We start from the raw sequence: 13,240 nt of genomic DNA, 5'->3' as shown, positions 1-13,240 counted from the left end.
TTGAATCTTTTCCACACTGGTTTTGTCTGATATGTGTTCCCGATTGTGGGACATGACTGGTCTTTATAATTCCTGACTGTGGTACATGACTAGCTCTTTATATGTTTATGTATTGGTATTTGCAAAGGGAGTTTAGAATTATATGCAGTTGCGAGCAAAACATATGCCTTTGACTTTTAAAACTGCGTATAAAATTGGGCTTATTGTGGCTTACCAGCTATACCAGTGGCTATTTTGTGACATTATGTAGCTCTGGGCATTATCCAGCACCTACTAGAAATAGATTCAGTGGAATACCGTAATAGAACCCATATATTGAATAGATTATCTTTAGAGCAGAGATGTTGCATTTGCCTATTACTATAACTATACTGATATTCACCCAAAAATTTTTTTTGTAGCTATACACCTATCTCGAATAGATGAGAATACTAATTGAGCTTATTTTGTACCTTTTTCCAGTATTTTTGTATATATACACCTTTTTTGCCTTTGGTTTATGCCCGTTTTGTAGTATAGGGATTGGTAGGATGTCCAGGAACAACAATGTGCAGCGGGGGCGCCATATAGCACATACTAGGGTGTCAACCTCTGCTGTCAGGTAGGGTGATGGACAGGGAAATATATGGTATTTATCGTCCTCAACAAATACAGGTGCTTCTCACTAAATCAGAATATAATTAAAAAGTTAATTTATTTCAGTTCTTCAGTACAAAAAGTGAAACTCGTATATTATATAGAGTCATTACAAACAGAGTGATCTATTTTAAGTGTTTATTTCAGCTAATGTTGATGATAAATAAATATATGTGTCTCTGAACCCTGGACATCCCTGTCTATTTGTACTTTTAATATATTAATAAAAGTTAAATGTAAGCCAATTTGCTTTTTTGGTTTGAAATCATGTAATCTCAATAATGTCAATACGACAGCCTCAGTGGATTAGTGAGGAGAGAATTACTAGGTTTCTTATTTTATACCATTGTAACCTGTTTGTAAAATACTTCATGGGGCTGGAAAACCTCTTTAATTTAGTTTGGAATGGTTGTTATAGTGTGTCTGGTGTTCGGTAAAAATTCTGACCCACAAATTTATTGAAAAACAACATGCACAGTATGTCAGTTAAATAAAGCAAGTCCTCACAATGTTTTATTGACTTTTATGGAGAATCCCGACGTCTTTCACTTACACAAAAAAAAGAAATACATATTTCATCTAGTCCAATTAAGTTTACCACTTTTGCGTTTTTGAATTATCGGCCTGGCATTGGCACATGCTGAGTTTTGGATTGTTAGATTCCCACCCTCAAACTGAACAGCAACCTCCTCACAAAATGTCTGACACTCTAGATGTCCTACATGTTCTCAGAGCTTTCTGTAATGGGAGCTGAGCTGTTGTCCCATCTCGGGAGATAAAAATCCAAATTATAATTGGTTAGTTAGAATTGTAGACAGCATGCCTCTGGTTCATGGGATTTTCAGGAGATTTCATCCATTCCTTTTTCAAAAGTTGCTTTAACTGAGAAAGCCTCATGTTTGGATTCTCCTGTTTCAGGCGTGGCAGGTTTAGTTCTTCATATGCTGTAAAGGCGGCTTTCATTCGACGTTCAGGATGGCGGTCAAGTTCCTTGCTGACACTGGGCAGGAAAAAAAAAGAATAAGTCATTGAATTTCAAAGAAAGGAATAACTTCTAAACGTGGGTAACCCATTTAAACAGGTTTTTCAAAATGTATTTTTACTTGCCAACAAAAATGTAGAAAATAATAAGCCAATAATGACAATCCTGAAGTCCAATGCCGCCATTCAAACAATAGGACAGGAGAAGTGATACTGTGCAGTAAATATTCAGAATAAAGCCACATTCACACACTCAGTATTTGTTTTTCCTATAATCTTTATTTGTTTAACAACTTATTCAGGAGGAAGGGTAAAGGGTAAGGGAAAAAGGGTAAAGGGAAAAAAAGGAAAGACCCCCATATAATAATGGGGAAAGGGAAAGAAAAAGACAGGTATACATATATACAGACATTTTCGTAGGTTTACACAAAATAGCTGTTGCTTAATATCAGCTCCTGAAAAAAACCCTCAAACAGTACACCTATACAATTGCGTATGCTCAATATCAGCGTCTGAAAATCAAAGTCAGTAAACTTAAACAGTACATGTATACATTTGCATAACACCAAGATAGATGATGTTAAATATCGGTTTCTGAAAATAAAAATCAGTATATAGACCTGTCAAGTCAGGGAACAACTTAAGGTGACCCTAAGACTGGTTGGAGGGCGATGTCTGGTTCTTCATAGTAAGATGACAAGTGGAATAAGGAACTTATCAAGTAGGATGTACTTTTGATGTAGAGGAGGTGTCGGAGGAAATTGCAGATGTCAATCCTGTTCTTTTCAGAAAGTTAATTCCTTTCTCCGGAGATGAGAGAATGAACAGTTTTGAAGCAAATTTCACTTCTAGATTGGAAGTCTTTGTCCATTGGTAGGTTATTCCGGCGTGTAGGAGTTCCCGAGTGGTTTGGAAGAAAGATCTTTGTTTTTGCAGGGTATCTTTAGACAAGTCCTTCAAAAAAGATAGGTTATTGTACGGAGATGGAAGGTGTTTTGAGTCTCCTGTCAGCATAAGGAGATAGTTCTTAACCCCTGTAGGATAGAGGGACACAATGATATAATGAGCAATGTTTGTAGGAAGAGAGAGTGGCCTTTGGATTCTGAAACCCTTTTGATCAGATTTTTTCCTTTGTTGTGGGGTAATAAGTGAGAGATCATTGAAGAAATATAATTTTTAAATTGTGAAGGTTGGACCGACTCCGGTATTCCTCTAATTTTTATATTATTTTTTTCTGTTGAAGTTTTTTTTTAGTTAGCCAAGTAGTCTCTAAAAAAGATGATGTCTTTTTGTATTCTCTCCAGGGAGTCAGAGTACATGTGGATCATGAGCATGGATGAAGGGCGAAATCTGGTAGTTTTTGCCTCGAGAGTCCATTATTTTTGGGTCTTGAAGAGGGGCGTCAGGGACCTTGGTAGAATTTAAATTAGAGTCTTTAATTATGAAATGTAATGTATCTTTGAAAAGCTTCTTGATAAAGAACTCAGAGGCTTTTACTGTATTTAACTTTTGAAGAACGGGTATTTTAGGTTTATATCCAAGTAGATTATTACTCTTTTCCAAGATGTTTGCCGATGTTAAAAGAGCTCTGCAGATATTGATCATAAAGCTTTCAGATGGGTAGTCATCAGAAGCTGGTATGTTATCTATTAAAGAAACGTTGGGGATATGGTCCTCAGGACCCGCATCAAATTTCCCTTGACCTATATTAATTTTATTTGCCTGAGGTCAGGATTTTTCTGTGAGCTCATGAGTCTCAATCAGTAGAACTCCCCGAGAAGGAATTTTGGGATGAGGTTTCATCAGACTCCGTAAAATTAGTAAAGTCACTGTCTCTGTAATCAGACGTATCCGTCATTTTGGTAAATTCTTCTGAGTGGACACTTTCCAGCCCCTCTGATGAATTAGAAGAATTATTTGTATCATGGTTTACATCCAGCTGTTCTTTTTGATCTATTGTGTCACTATTGTTTTAATGGCTGGGTCCAATAATAGGTCAAATTAAGACATATTTTTTAGATTCATTCTTCAAAGCTTTTAAAACATAAATGCCTGGTTTCTTTCAGTATGGAATTTTGTTGTGACCGTATTTTTTTTTTTTAAAAAAAGGTCATTTTCTGGTCACAGCCATTTTGTTGATAAAAACCTTATAACAGATGGGCTTCTGCAAAGTTGCCCCTTATTGTCAGGGTTTTCATAGGTTTCTCCTATGATTTTTCGGGAGTCAGAAGAAGGTTTAAGTGTGGCACATCTCTGCAATATAGGAAGAGGTTGTGTGGTGCTATATAATTGTAGCGGTGTTCTAATCACCATTCCACCACATCTTATTGGCAGGACTCCCTCTTCCCTAACTGTCGCCTCATCATCCTCTTCGCCTTCTGTGGCGTAGCTCCTGCACGACTGCCCCTTATTATTGGGGTCATTATTAGATTCCCCTGTCATTTGTCGGCAGCTATGTGGAGGTTTAGGGACAGCACAGGTCTCAAAAGCTAAGAGAGTCTGTGTGGCGCTATATAGCAGTGGCGGTGTTCTAATCGCTGCTTCACAGCACATCTGAACATCCTGCAGCAGCAGGACTCCCCCACCGCTGTCACACCAGCCACCTTGCTCTCCGCTATGCAGCAAGCGGCCAGCGGAGGAATCACCGGGCCACCCCCGGCCTCACCTCCCAGCTCCCGACGGATCGAATCAGCTGCATAGAACCTGCCTGCTGTCACGGTAGGGGACCTGTCCTGGGATCCTTCCTCTCGCAGCATTGCGGCTCCCAGTCTTATCGCGAGCTCCCGGCTCCTCCTCACCTCTTAGTCAGCATGTGTTGGTGTCACGGTGAGCGCGGACCTCCTCGCCAGTGGCAGAGCTGACATCACCTGGGATCCCGCCTCAGCCAGCAATGAATCAGCACGGCCATTGTTCTTCTTCCGACCCGAGTCTGTGTTGTCTCGGGGAGCATGTGAGACCCTCCCCGACACCGGAGTAAAAGAGACTTTTTTCACAACAGTCTGTTTGGCATTTACCATGAAATTCTGAGCTCCAGCTCTCTCTGTTTCTTGTGTGGCATGGGCCTTGAGGAACTTTCTCCTCATATCTACCTGTGTGGAGGCCATCTTGTTTGTAGGTCTTGCTGCAGGCCGAGAAGCTGTGTTAGTAATTTTCTTTGTAATGTCCATTGTAATCTTCATTTTGGTGGTTGTAGATAAGGACCAAAGGATTCTCACGCCCATAGGTCTGAAAGTTCCACTTTTAATAAGCCAGAAGTAGCTCAATATAGGGGATTGTTCAGGAGCTCTGTGAAGGCATGTCCGCTCCTGTCCCCTGCAAACCACCACACTCAGTATTTGTAAGCCAAAACGAAGAGTGGAACAATCAGAGGAAAAGTATAATGGAAACATGTCATTTCTGTATTTATCACCCATTCCTGGTTTTGGCTTACACATACTGATGTATACACTCAGGACAAAAGAAGTAGTACTGTGCCGTATATATATATATATATATATATATATATATATATATATATATATATACACACAAGACAGGAGGAGTGGTACTGTGCAGTGTATACATACAGGACAAGAGAAGTGGCACTGTGCAGTGTATACATACAAGACAGGAAGAGTGGCACTGTGTAGTGTATATATACAGAACAGGAGAAGTGGTACTGTGCAGTGTATACATACAGGATAAGACAAGTGGTACTGTGCAGTGTATATATACAGGACAGGAGGAGTGGTACTGTGCAGTGTATATATACAGGACAGGAGGAGTGGTACTGTGCAGTGTATATATACAGGACAGGAGAAGTGGTACTGTGCAGTGTATATATACAGGACAGGAGGAGTGGTACTGTGCAGTGTATATATACAGGAGAAGTGGTACTCTGCAGTGTATGTATACAGGACAAGAGAAGTGGTACTGAGCAGTGTATATATACAGGACAGGAGGAGTGGTACTGTGCAGTGTATATATACAGAACAGGAGGAGTGGTACTGTGCAGTGTATGTATACAGGACAAGAGAAGTGGTACTGTGCAGTGTATATATACAGGACAGAAAGAGTGGTACTGTGCAGTGTATATATACAGGACAGGAGGAGTGGTACTGTGCAGTGTATATATACAGGACAGGAGGAGTGGTACTGTGCAGTGTATGTATACAGGACAAGAGAAGTGGTACTGTGCAGTGTATATATACAGGACAGGAAGAGTGGTACTGTGCAGTGTATATATACAGGACAGGAGGAGTGGTACTGTGCAGTGTATATATACAGGACAGGAGGAGTGGTACTGTGCAGTGTATATATACAGGACAGGAGGAGTGGTACTGTGCAGTGTATGTATACAGGACAGGAGGAGTGGTACTGTGCAGTGTATATATACAGAACAGGAGGAGTGGTACTGTGCAGTGTATGTATACAGGACAAGAGAAGTGGTACTGTGCAGTGTATATATACAGGACAGGAAGAGTGGTACTGTGCAGTGTATATATACAGGACAGGAGGAGTGGTACTGTGCAGTGTATATATACAGAACAGGGGGAGTGGTACTGTGCAGTGTATATATACAGGACAAGAGAAGTGGTACTGTGCAGTGTATATATACAGGACAGGAGGAGTGGTACTGTGCAGTGTATATATACAGGACAGGAAGAGTGGTACTGTGCAGTGTATATATACAGGACAGGAGGAGTGGTACTGTGCAGTGTATATATACAGGACAGGAGGAGTGGTACTGTGCAGTGTATATATACAGGACAGGAGGAGTGGTACTGTACAGGGTATATATACAGTATATATACAGGACAGGAGGAGTGGTACTGTGCAGTGTATGTATACAGGACAAGAGAAGTGGTACTGTGCAGTGTATATATACAGGACAGGAGGAGTGGTACTGTGCAGTGTATATATAGGAGGAGTGGTACTGTGCAGTGTATATATAGGAGGAGTGGTACTGTGCAGTGTATATATACAGGAGGAGTGGTACTGTGCAGTGTATATATACAGGACAGGAGGAGCGGTACTGTGCAGTGTATATATACAGAACAGGAGGAGTGGTACTGTGCGGTGTATATATACAGAACAGGAGGAGTGGTACTGTGCAGTGTATATATACAGGACAGGAGGAGTGGTACTGTGCAGTGTATATATACAGGACAGGAGAAGTGGTACTGTGCAGTGTATATATACAGGACAGGAGGAGTGGTACTGTGCAGTGTATATATACAGGACAAGAGAAGTGGTACTGTGCAGTGTATATATACAGGACAGAAGGAGTGGTACTGTGCAGTGTATATATACAAAACAGGAGGAGTGGTACTGTGCAGTGTATATATAGGAGGAGTGGTACTGTGCAGTGTATATATACAGGAGGAGTGGTACTGTGAAGTGTATATATACAGGACAGGAGGAGCGGTACTGTGCAGTGTATATATACAGAACAGGAGGAGTGGTACTGTGCGGTGTATATATACAGAACAGGAGGAGTGGTACTGTGCAGTGTATATATACAGGACAGGAGGAGTGGTACTGTGCAGTGTATATATACAGGACAGGAGGAGTGGTACTGTGCAGTGTATATATACAGGACAGGAGAAGTGGTACTGTGCAGTGTATATATACAGGACAGGAGGAGTGGTACTGTGCAGTGTATATATACAGGACAAGAGAAGTGGTACTGTGCAGTGTATATATACAGAACAGGAGGAGTGGTACTGTGCAGTGTATATATACAGGACAAGAGGAGTGGTACTGTGCAGTGTATATATACAGGACAAGAGAAGTGGTACTGTGCAGTGTATATATACAGGACAGAAGGAGTGGTACTGTGCAGTGTATATATACAAAACAGGAGGAGTGGTACTGTGCAGTGTATATATACAGGACAAGAGAAGTGGTACTGTGCAGTGTATATATACAGGACAAGAGAAGTGGTACTGTGCAGTGTATATATACACAGAACAGGAGGAGTGGTACTGTGCAGTGTATATATACAGGACAAGAGAAGTGGTACTGTGCAGTGTATATATACAGGGCAGAAGGAGTGGTACTGTGCAGTGTATATATACAGAACAGGAGGAGTGGTACTGTGCAGTGTATATATACAGGACAAGAGAAGTGGTACTGTGCAGTGTATATATACAGAACAGGAGGAGTGGTACTGTGCAGTGTATATATACAGGACAAGAGAAGTGGTACTGTGCAGTGTATATATACAGGACAGAAGGAGTGGTACTGTGCAGTGTATATAAACAGAACAGGAGGAGTGGTACTGTGCAGTGTATATATACAGGACAAGAGAAGTGGTACTGTGCAGTGTATATATACAGGACAGGAGGAGTGGTACTGTGCAGTGTATATATACAGGACAGGAAGAGTGGTACTGTGCAGAGTATATATACAGGACAGGAGAAGTGGTACTGTGCAGTGTATATATACAGGACAGGAGGAGTGGCACTGTGCAGTGTATATATACAGGACAGGAGGAGTAGTACTGTGCAGTGTATATACAGGTCCTTCTCAAAAAATTAGCATATAGTGTTAAATTTCATTATTTACCATAATGTAATGATTACAATTAAACTTTCATATATTATAGATTCATTATCCACCAACTGAAATTTGTCAGGTCTTTTATTGTTTTAATACTGATGATTTTGGCATACAACTCCTGATAACCCAAAAAACCTGTCTCAATAAATTAGCATATCAAGAAAAGGTTCTCTAAACGACCTATTACCCTAATCTTCTGAATCAACTAATTAACTCTAAACACATGCAAAAGATACCTGAGGCTTTTATAAACTCCCTGCCTGGTTCATTACTCAAAACCCCCATCATGGGTAAGACTAGCGACCTGACAGATGTCAAGAAGGCCATCATTGACACCCTCAAGCAAGAGGGTAAGACCCAGAAAGAAATTTCTCAACAAATAGGCTGTTCCCAGAGTGCTGTATCAAGGCACCTCAATGGTAAGTCTGTTGGAAGGAAACAATGTGGCAGAAAACGCTGTACAACGAGAAGAGGAGACCGGACCCTGAGGAAGATTGTGGAGAAGGACCGATTCCAGACCTTGGGGAACCTGAGGAAGCAGTGGACTGAGTCTGGTGTGGAAACATCCAGAGCCACCGTGCACAGGCGTGTGCAGGAAATGGGCTACAGGTGCCGCATTCCCCAGTTAAAGCCACTTTTGAACCATAAACAGCGGCAGAGGCGCCTGACCTGGGCTACAGAGAAGCAGCACTGGACTGTTGCTAAGTGGTCCCAAGTACTTTTTTCTGATGAAAGCAAATTTTGCATGTCATTCGGAAATCAAGGTGCCAGAGTCTGGAGGAAGACTGGGGAGAAGGAAATGCCAAAATGCCTGAAGTCCAGTGTCAAGTACCCACAGTCAGTGATGGTGTGGGGTGCCATGTCAGCTGCTGGTGTTGGTCCACTGTGTTTCATCAAGGGCAGGGTCAATGCAGCTAGCTATCAGGAGATTTTGGAGCACTTCATGCTTCCATCGGCTGAAATGCTTTATGGAGATGAAGATTTCATTTTTCAGCACGACCTGGCACCTGCTCACAGTGCCAAAACCACTGGTAAATGGTTTACTGACCATGGTATTACTGTGCTCAATTGGCCTGCCAACTCTCCTGACCTGAACCCCATAGAGAATCTGTGGGATATTGTGAAGAGAAAGTTGAGAGACGCAAGACCCAACACTCTGGATGAGCTTAAGGCCGCTATTGAAGCATCCTGGGCCTCCATAACATCTCAGCAGTGTCACAGGCTGATTGTCTCCATGCCACGCCGCATTGAAGCAGTCATTTCTGCCAAAGGATTCCCGACCAAGTATTGAGTGCATAACTGAACATTATTATTTGTTGTTTTTTTTGTTTGTTATTAAAAAACACTTATTTGATTGGATGGGTGAAATATGCTAATTTATTGAGACAGGTTTTTTGGGTTATCAGGAGTTGTATGCCAAAATCATCAGTATTAAAACAATAAAAGACCTGACAAATTTCAGTTGGTGGATAATGAATCTACAGTGGGGCAAAAAAGTATTTAGTCAGTCAGCAATAGTGCAAGTTCCACCACTTAAAAAGATGAGAGGCGTCTGTAATTTACATCATAGGTAGACCTCAACTATGGGAGACAAACTGAGAAAAAAAAATCCAGAAAATCACATTGTCTGTTTTTTTTTAACATTTTATTTGCATATTATGGTGGAAAATAAGTATTTGGTCAGAAACAAAATTTCATCTCAATACTTTGTAATATATCCTTTGTTGGCAATGACAGAGGTCAAACGTTTTCTGTAAGTCTTCACAAGGTTGCCACACACTGTTGTTGGTATGTTGGCCCATTCCTCCATGCGGATCTCCTCTACAGCAGTGATGTTTTTGGCTTTTCGCTTGGCAACACGGACTTTCAACTCCCTCCAAAGGTTTTCTATAGGGTTGAGATCTGGAGACTGGCTAGGCCACTCCAGGACCTTGAAATGCTTCTTACGAAGCCACTCCTTCGTTGTCCTGGCGGTGTGCTTTGGATCATTGTCATGTTGAAAGACCCAGCCACGTTTCATCTTCAATGCCCTTGCTGATGGAAGGAGGTTTGCACTCAAAATCTCACGATACATGGCCCCATTCATTCTTTCATGTACCCGGATCAGTCGTCCTGGCCCCTTTGCAGAGAAACAGCCCCAAAGCATGATGTTTCCACCACCATGCTTTACAGTAGGTATGGTGTTTGATGGATGCAACTCAGTATTCTTTTTCCTCCAAACATGACAAGTTGTGTTTCTACCAAACAGTTCCAGTTTGGTTTCATCAGACCATAGGACATTCTCCTAAAACTCCTCTGGATCATCCAAATGCTCTCTAGCAAACTTCAGACGGGCCCAGACATGTACTGGCTTAAGCAGTGGGACACGTCTGGCACTGCAGGATCTGAGTCCATGGTGGCGTAGTGTGTTACTTATGGTAGGCCTTGTTACATTGGTCCCAGCTCTCAGCAGTTCATTCACTAGGTCCCCCCGCGTGGTTCTGGGATTTTTGCTCACCGTTCTTGTGATCATTCTGACCCCACGGGGTGGGATTTTGCGTGGAGCCCCAGATCGAGGGAGATTATCAGTGGTCTTGTATGTCTTCCATTTTCTAATTATTGCTCCCACTGTTGATTTCTTCACTCCAAGCTGGTTGGCTATTGCAGATTCAGTCTTCCCAGCCTGGTGCAGGGCTACAATTTTGTTTCTGGTGTCCTTTGACAGCTCTTTGGTCTTCACCATAGTGGAGTTTGGAGTCAGACTGTTTGAGGGTGTGCACAGGTGTCTTTTTATACTGATACAGGTGCCATTACTACAGGTAAGTGGAGGAAAGAGGAGACTCTTAAATAAGAAGTTACAGGTCTGTGAGAGCCAGAAATCTTGATTGTTTGTTTCTGACCAAATACTTATTTTCCACCATAATATGCAAATAAAATGTTAAAAAAACAGACAATGTGATTTTCTGGATTTTTTTTTCTCAGTTTGGCTCCCATAGTTGAGGTCTACCTATGATGTAAATTACAGACGCCTTTCATCTTTTTAAGTGGTGGAACTTGCACTATTGCTGACTGACTAAATACTTTTTTGCCCCACTGTATAATATATGAAAGTTTAATTGTAATCATTACATTATGGTAAATAATGAAATTTAACACTATATGCTAATTTTTTGAGAAGGACCTGTATACAGGACAGGGGGAGTGGTACTGTGCAGTGTATATATAGGAGGAGTGGTACTGTGCAGAGTATATATACAGGACAGGAGAAGTGGTACTGTGCAGTGTATATATACAGGACAGGAGGAGTGGTACTGTGCAGTGTATATATACAGGACAGGAGGAGTAGTACTGTGCAGTGTATATATACAGGACAGGAGGAGTGGTACTGTGCAGTGTATATATAGGAGGAGTGGTACTGTGCAGAGTATATATACAGGACAGGAGAAGTGGTACTGTGCAGTGTATATATACAGGACAGGAGGAGTGGTACTGTGCAGTGTATATATACAGGACAGGAGGAGTGGTACTGTGCAGTGTATATATACAGGACAGGAGGAGTGGTACTGTGCAGTGTATATATACAGGACAGGAGGAGTAGTACTGTGTAGTGTATATATACAGGACAGGAGGAGTGGTACTGTGCAGTGCATATACACAGGACAGGAGAAGTGGTATTGTCCAGTGGACACTACTGTTCAAAAGTTTAGGGTCACTTAGAAATTTTCTTATGTTAGGACTGGCGGAATGCACCAAATATAAATAAGAGGCGATATAAGATGCGTTCGCAGTCCGGGGTCCACCGTGCAGAAGACACCTGCTGCTCGGTAATGGCGGACTAAATGGCGGTATTAAGAGAAGACACACATAGGTTAGCTTCATCCGCCGTCACAGGGCCGTGATACCGCACATAGAGCGCAAGCAAGGAGTCACAGAACTCTGCCCCAAGACTCAGGGTCAGAGTCCCTCGAGAACTCTTGCGCTCGACACCCCTACAGTGGTGTCAGGAGTAAACTAAAAATAGATTTAGCGTACTGGGTGCGCGCAGCAAAGCTCTGGCGAACACCACTAACCGCCCTAACTAGGGACAGGTATGCGCCCTGGTTGTGCACGGTGCCGCACTGGCTAATGCTGATGATTGATGCTATAGATTGTGCCCGGTGCTGGATGGCACTAACTGGAGCTAGACAGCTCCAACATTCGCGAGCATTCATCAACACTAGGGATGGGAATGATTCGGAGCTTTCACCAGAACAGGCATACATCCACACACACAATAATTGATTTATACTAGCGCATGGCCGTGCAAACCTTTTATAGCTGTAGCTCTCCAGGACCTTCCTAGTGATCCAATAGGAGCCGTTACAGGACCTGAGCATGTGACCCCCGACCTCCAATGAGAGGTCGACCCGTGGGCCTGCTCAGTAGGGGAAAAGCAGGACAGTCCTTGAAACGTCTGCTCGCCACTTATCAGTGCTGGCTACAAGGGCTGAGCCTGGAAAGGCATCAGTAACCAACAAGCACACAGTATCAGCTTGAGCCACATGCTGGGATCTCTGCTGAGCAGGTTCCACTGCGGCTGGAGGAGAATGGGAGACCGCAGCGGACATGGTTCGAGATTCCCCCTGTGCAGCGGCGGGAACTCGACACCTAACACCTTATTTTTGAAAGAAAAGCACAGTTTTTTCCAATGAAGCTAACATTATTCAGAAATACACTCTATACATTGTTAATGTGGTAAATTACTATTCTAGCTGCAAACGCCCGATTTGTAATGCAATATCTTCATAGGTGTATAGAGGCCCATTTCCAACAACCATCACTCCAGTGTTCTTATGGTATTTTGTGTTTGCTAACTGTGTAAGAAGACTAATGGATGGTTAGAATACCTTTGAAAACCCTTGTGCAAGTATGTTAGCACAGTTGAAAACAGTTTGGCTGATTAGAGAACCTATAAACCTGATCTTCCTTTGAGCTAGTTGAGAAACTGGAGAATTACATTTGTTGGTTCCATTAAACTCTCAAAGTGGCCAGAAAAAAGAACTTTCATGTGAAACTCGACAGTCTATTCTTGTTCTTAGAAATGAAGGCTATTCCATGCAAG

The 13,240-nt window shown here is 42.2% G+C and overlaps 1 protein-coding gene across 3 annotated transcripts in view; it reads right to left on the bottom strand.

Annotated features, from left to right (window-relative positions):
• Positions 1 to 1,118: 1,118 nt before the first annotated feature.
• The window catches only part of CCDC124 (coiled-coil domain containing 124), an 86,492-nt gene continuing 74,370 nt past the window's right edge, over positions 1,119 to 13,240 (bottom strand). For all 3 annotated transcript variants that reach the window (XM_069767769.1, XM_069767770.1, XM_069767771.1), the window contains exon 5: positions 1,119 to 1,636. In XM_069767769.1, the coding sequence (XP_069623870.1) occupies positions 1,435 to 1,636 (202 nt within the window). In that variant the 3' untranslated portion in view covers positions 1,119 to 1,434. The remainder of the gene's footprint in view (positions 1,637 to 13,240) is intronic.

This window comes from Ranitomeya imitator, chromosome 1 (assembly GCF_032444005.1).
Source record: "Ranitomeya imitator isolate aRanImi1 chromosome 1, aRanImi1.pri, whole genome shotgun sequence".
Taxonomy (NCBI): Eukaryota; Metazoa; Chordata; class Amphibia; order Anura; family Dendrobatidae; genus Ranitomeya; species Ranitomeya imitator.
Note: the sequence above shows the minus strand (reverse complement) of the source record. Positions and strands in the feature narration are given on the sequence as shown.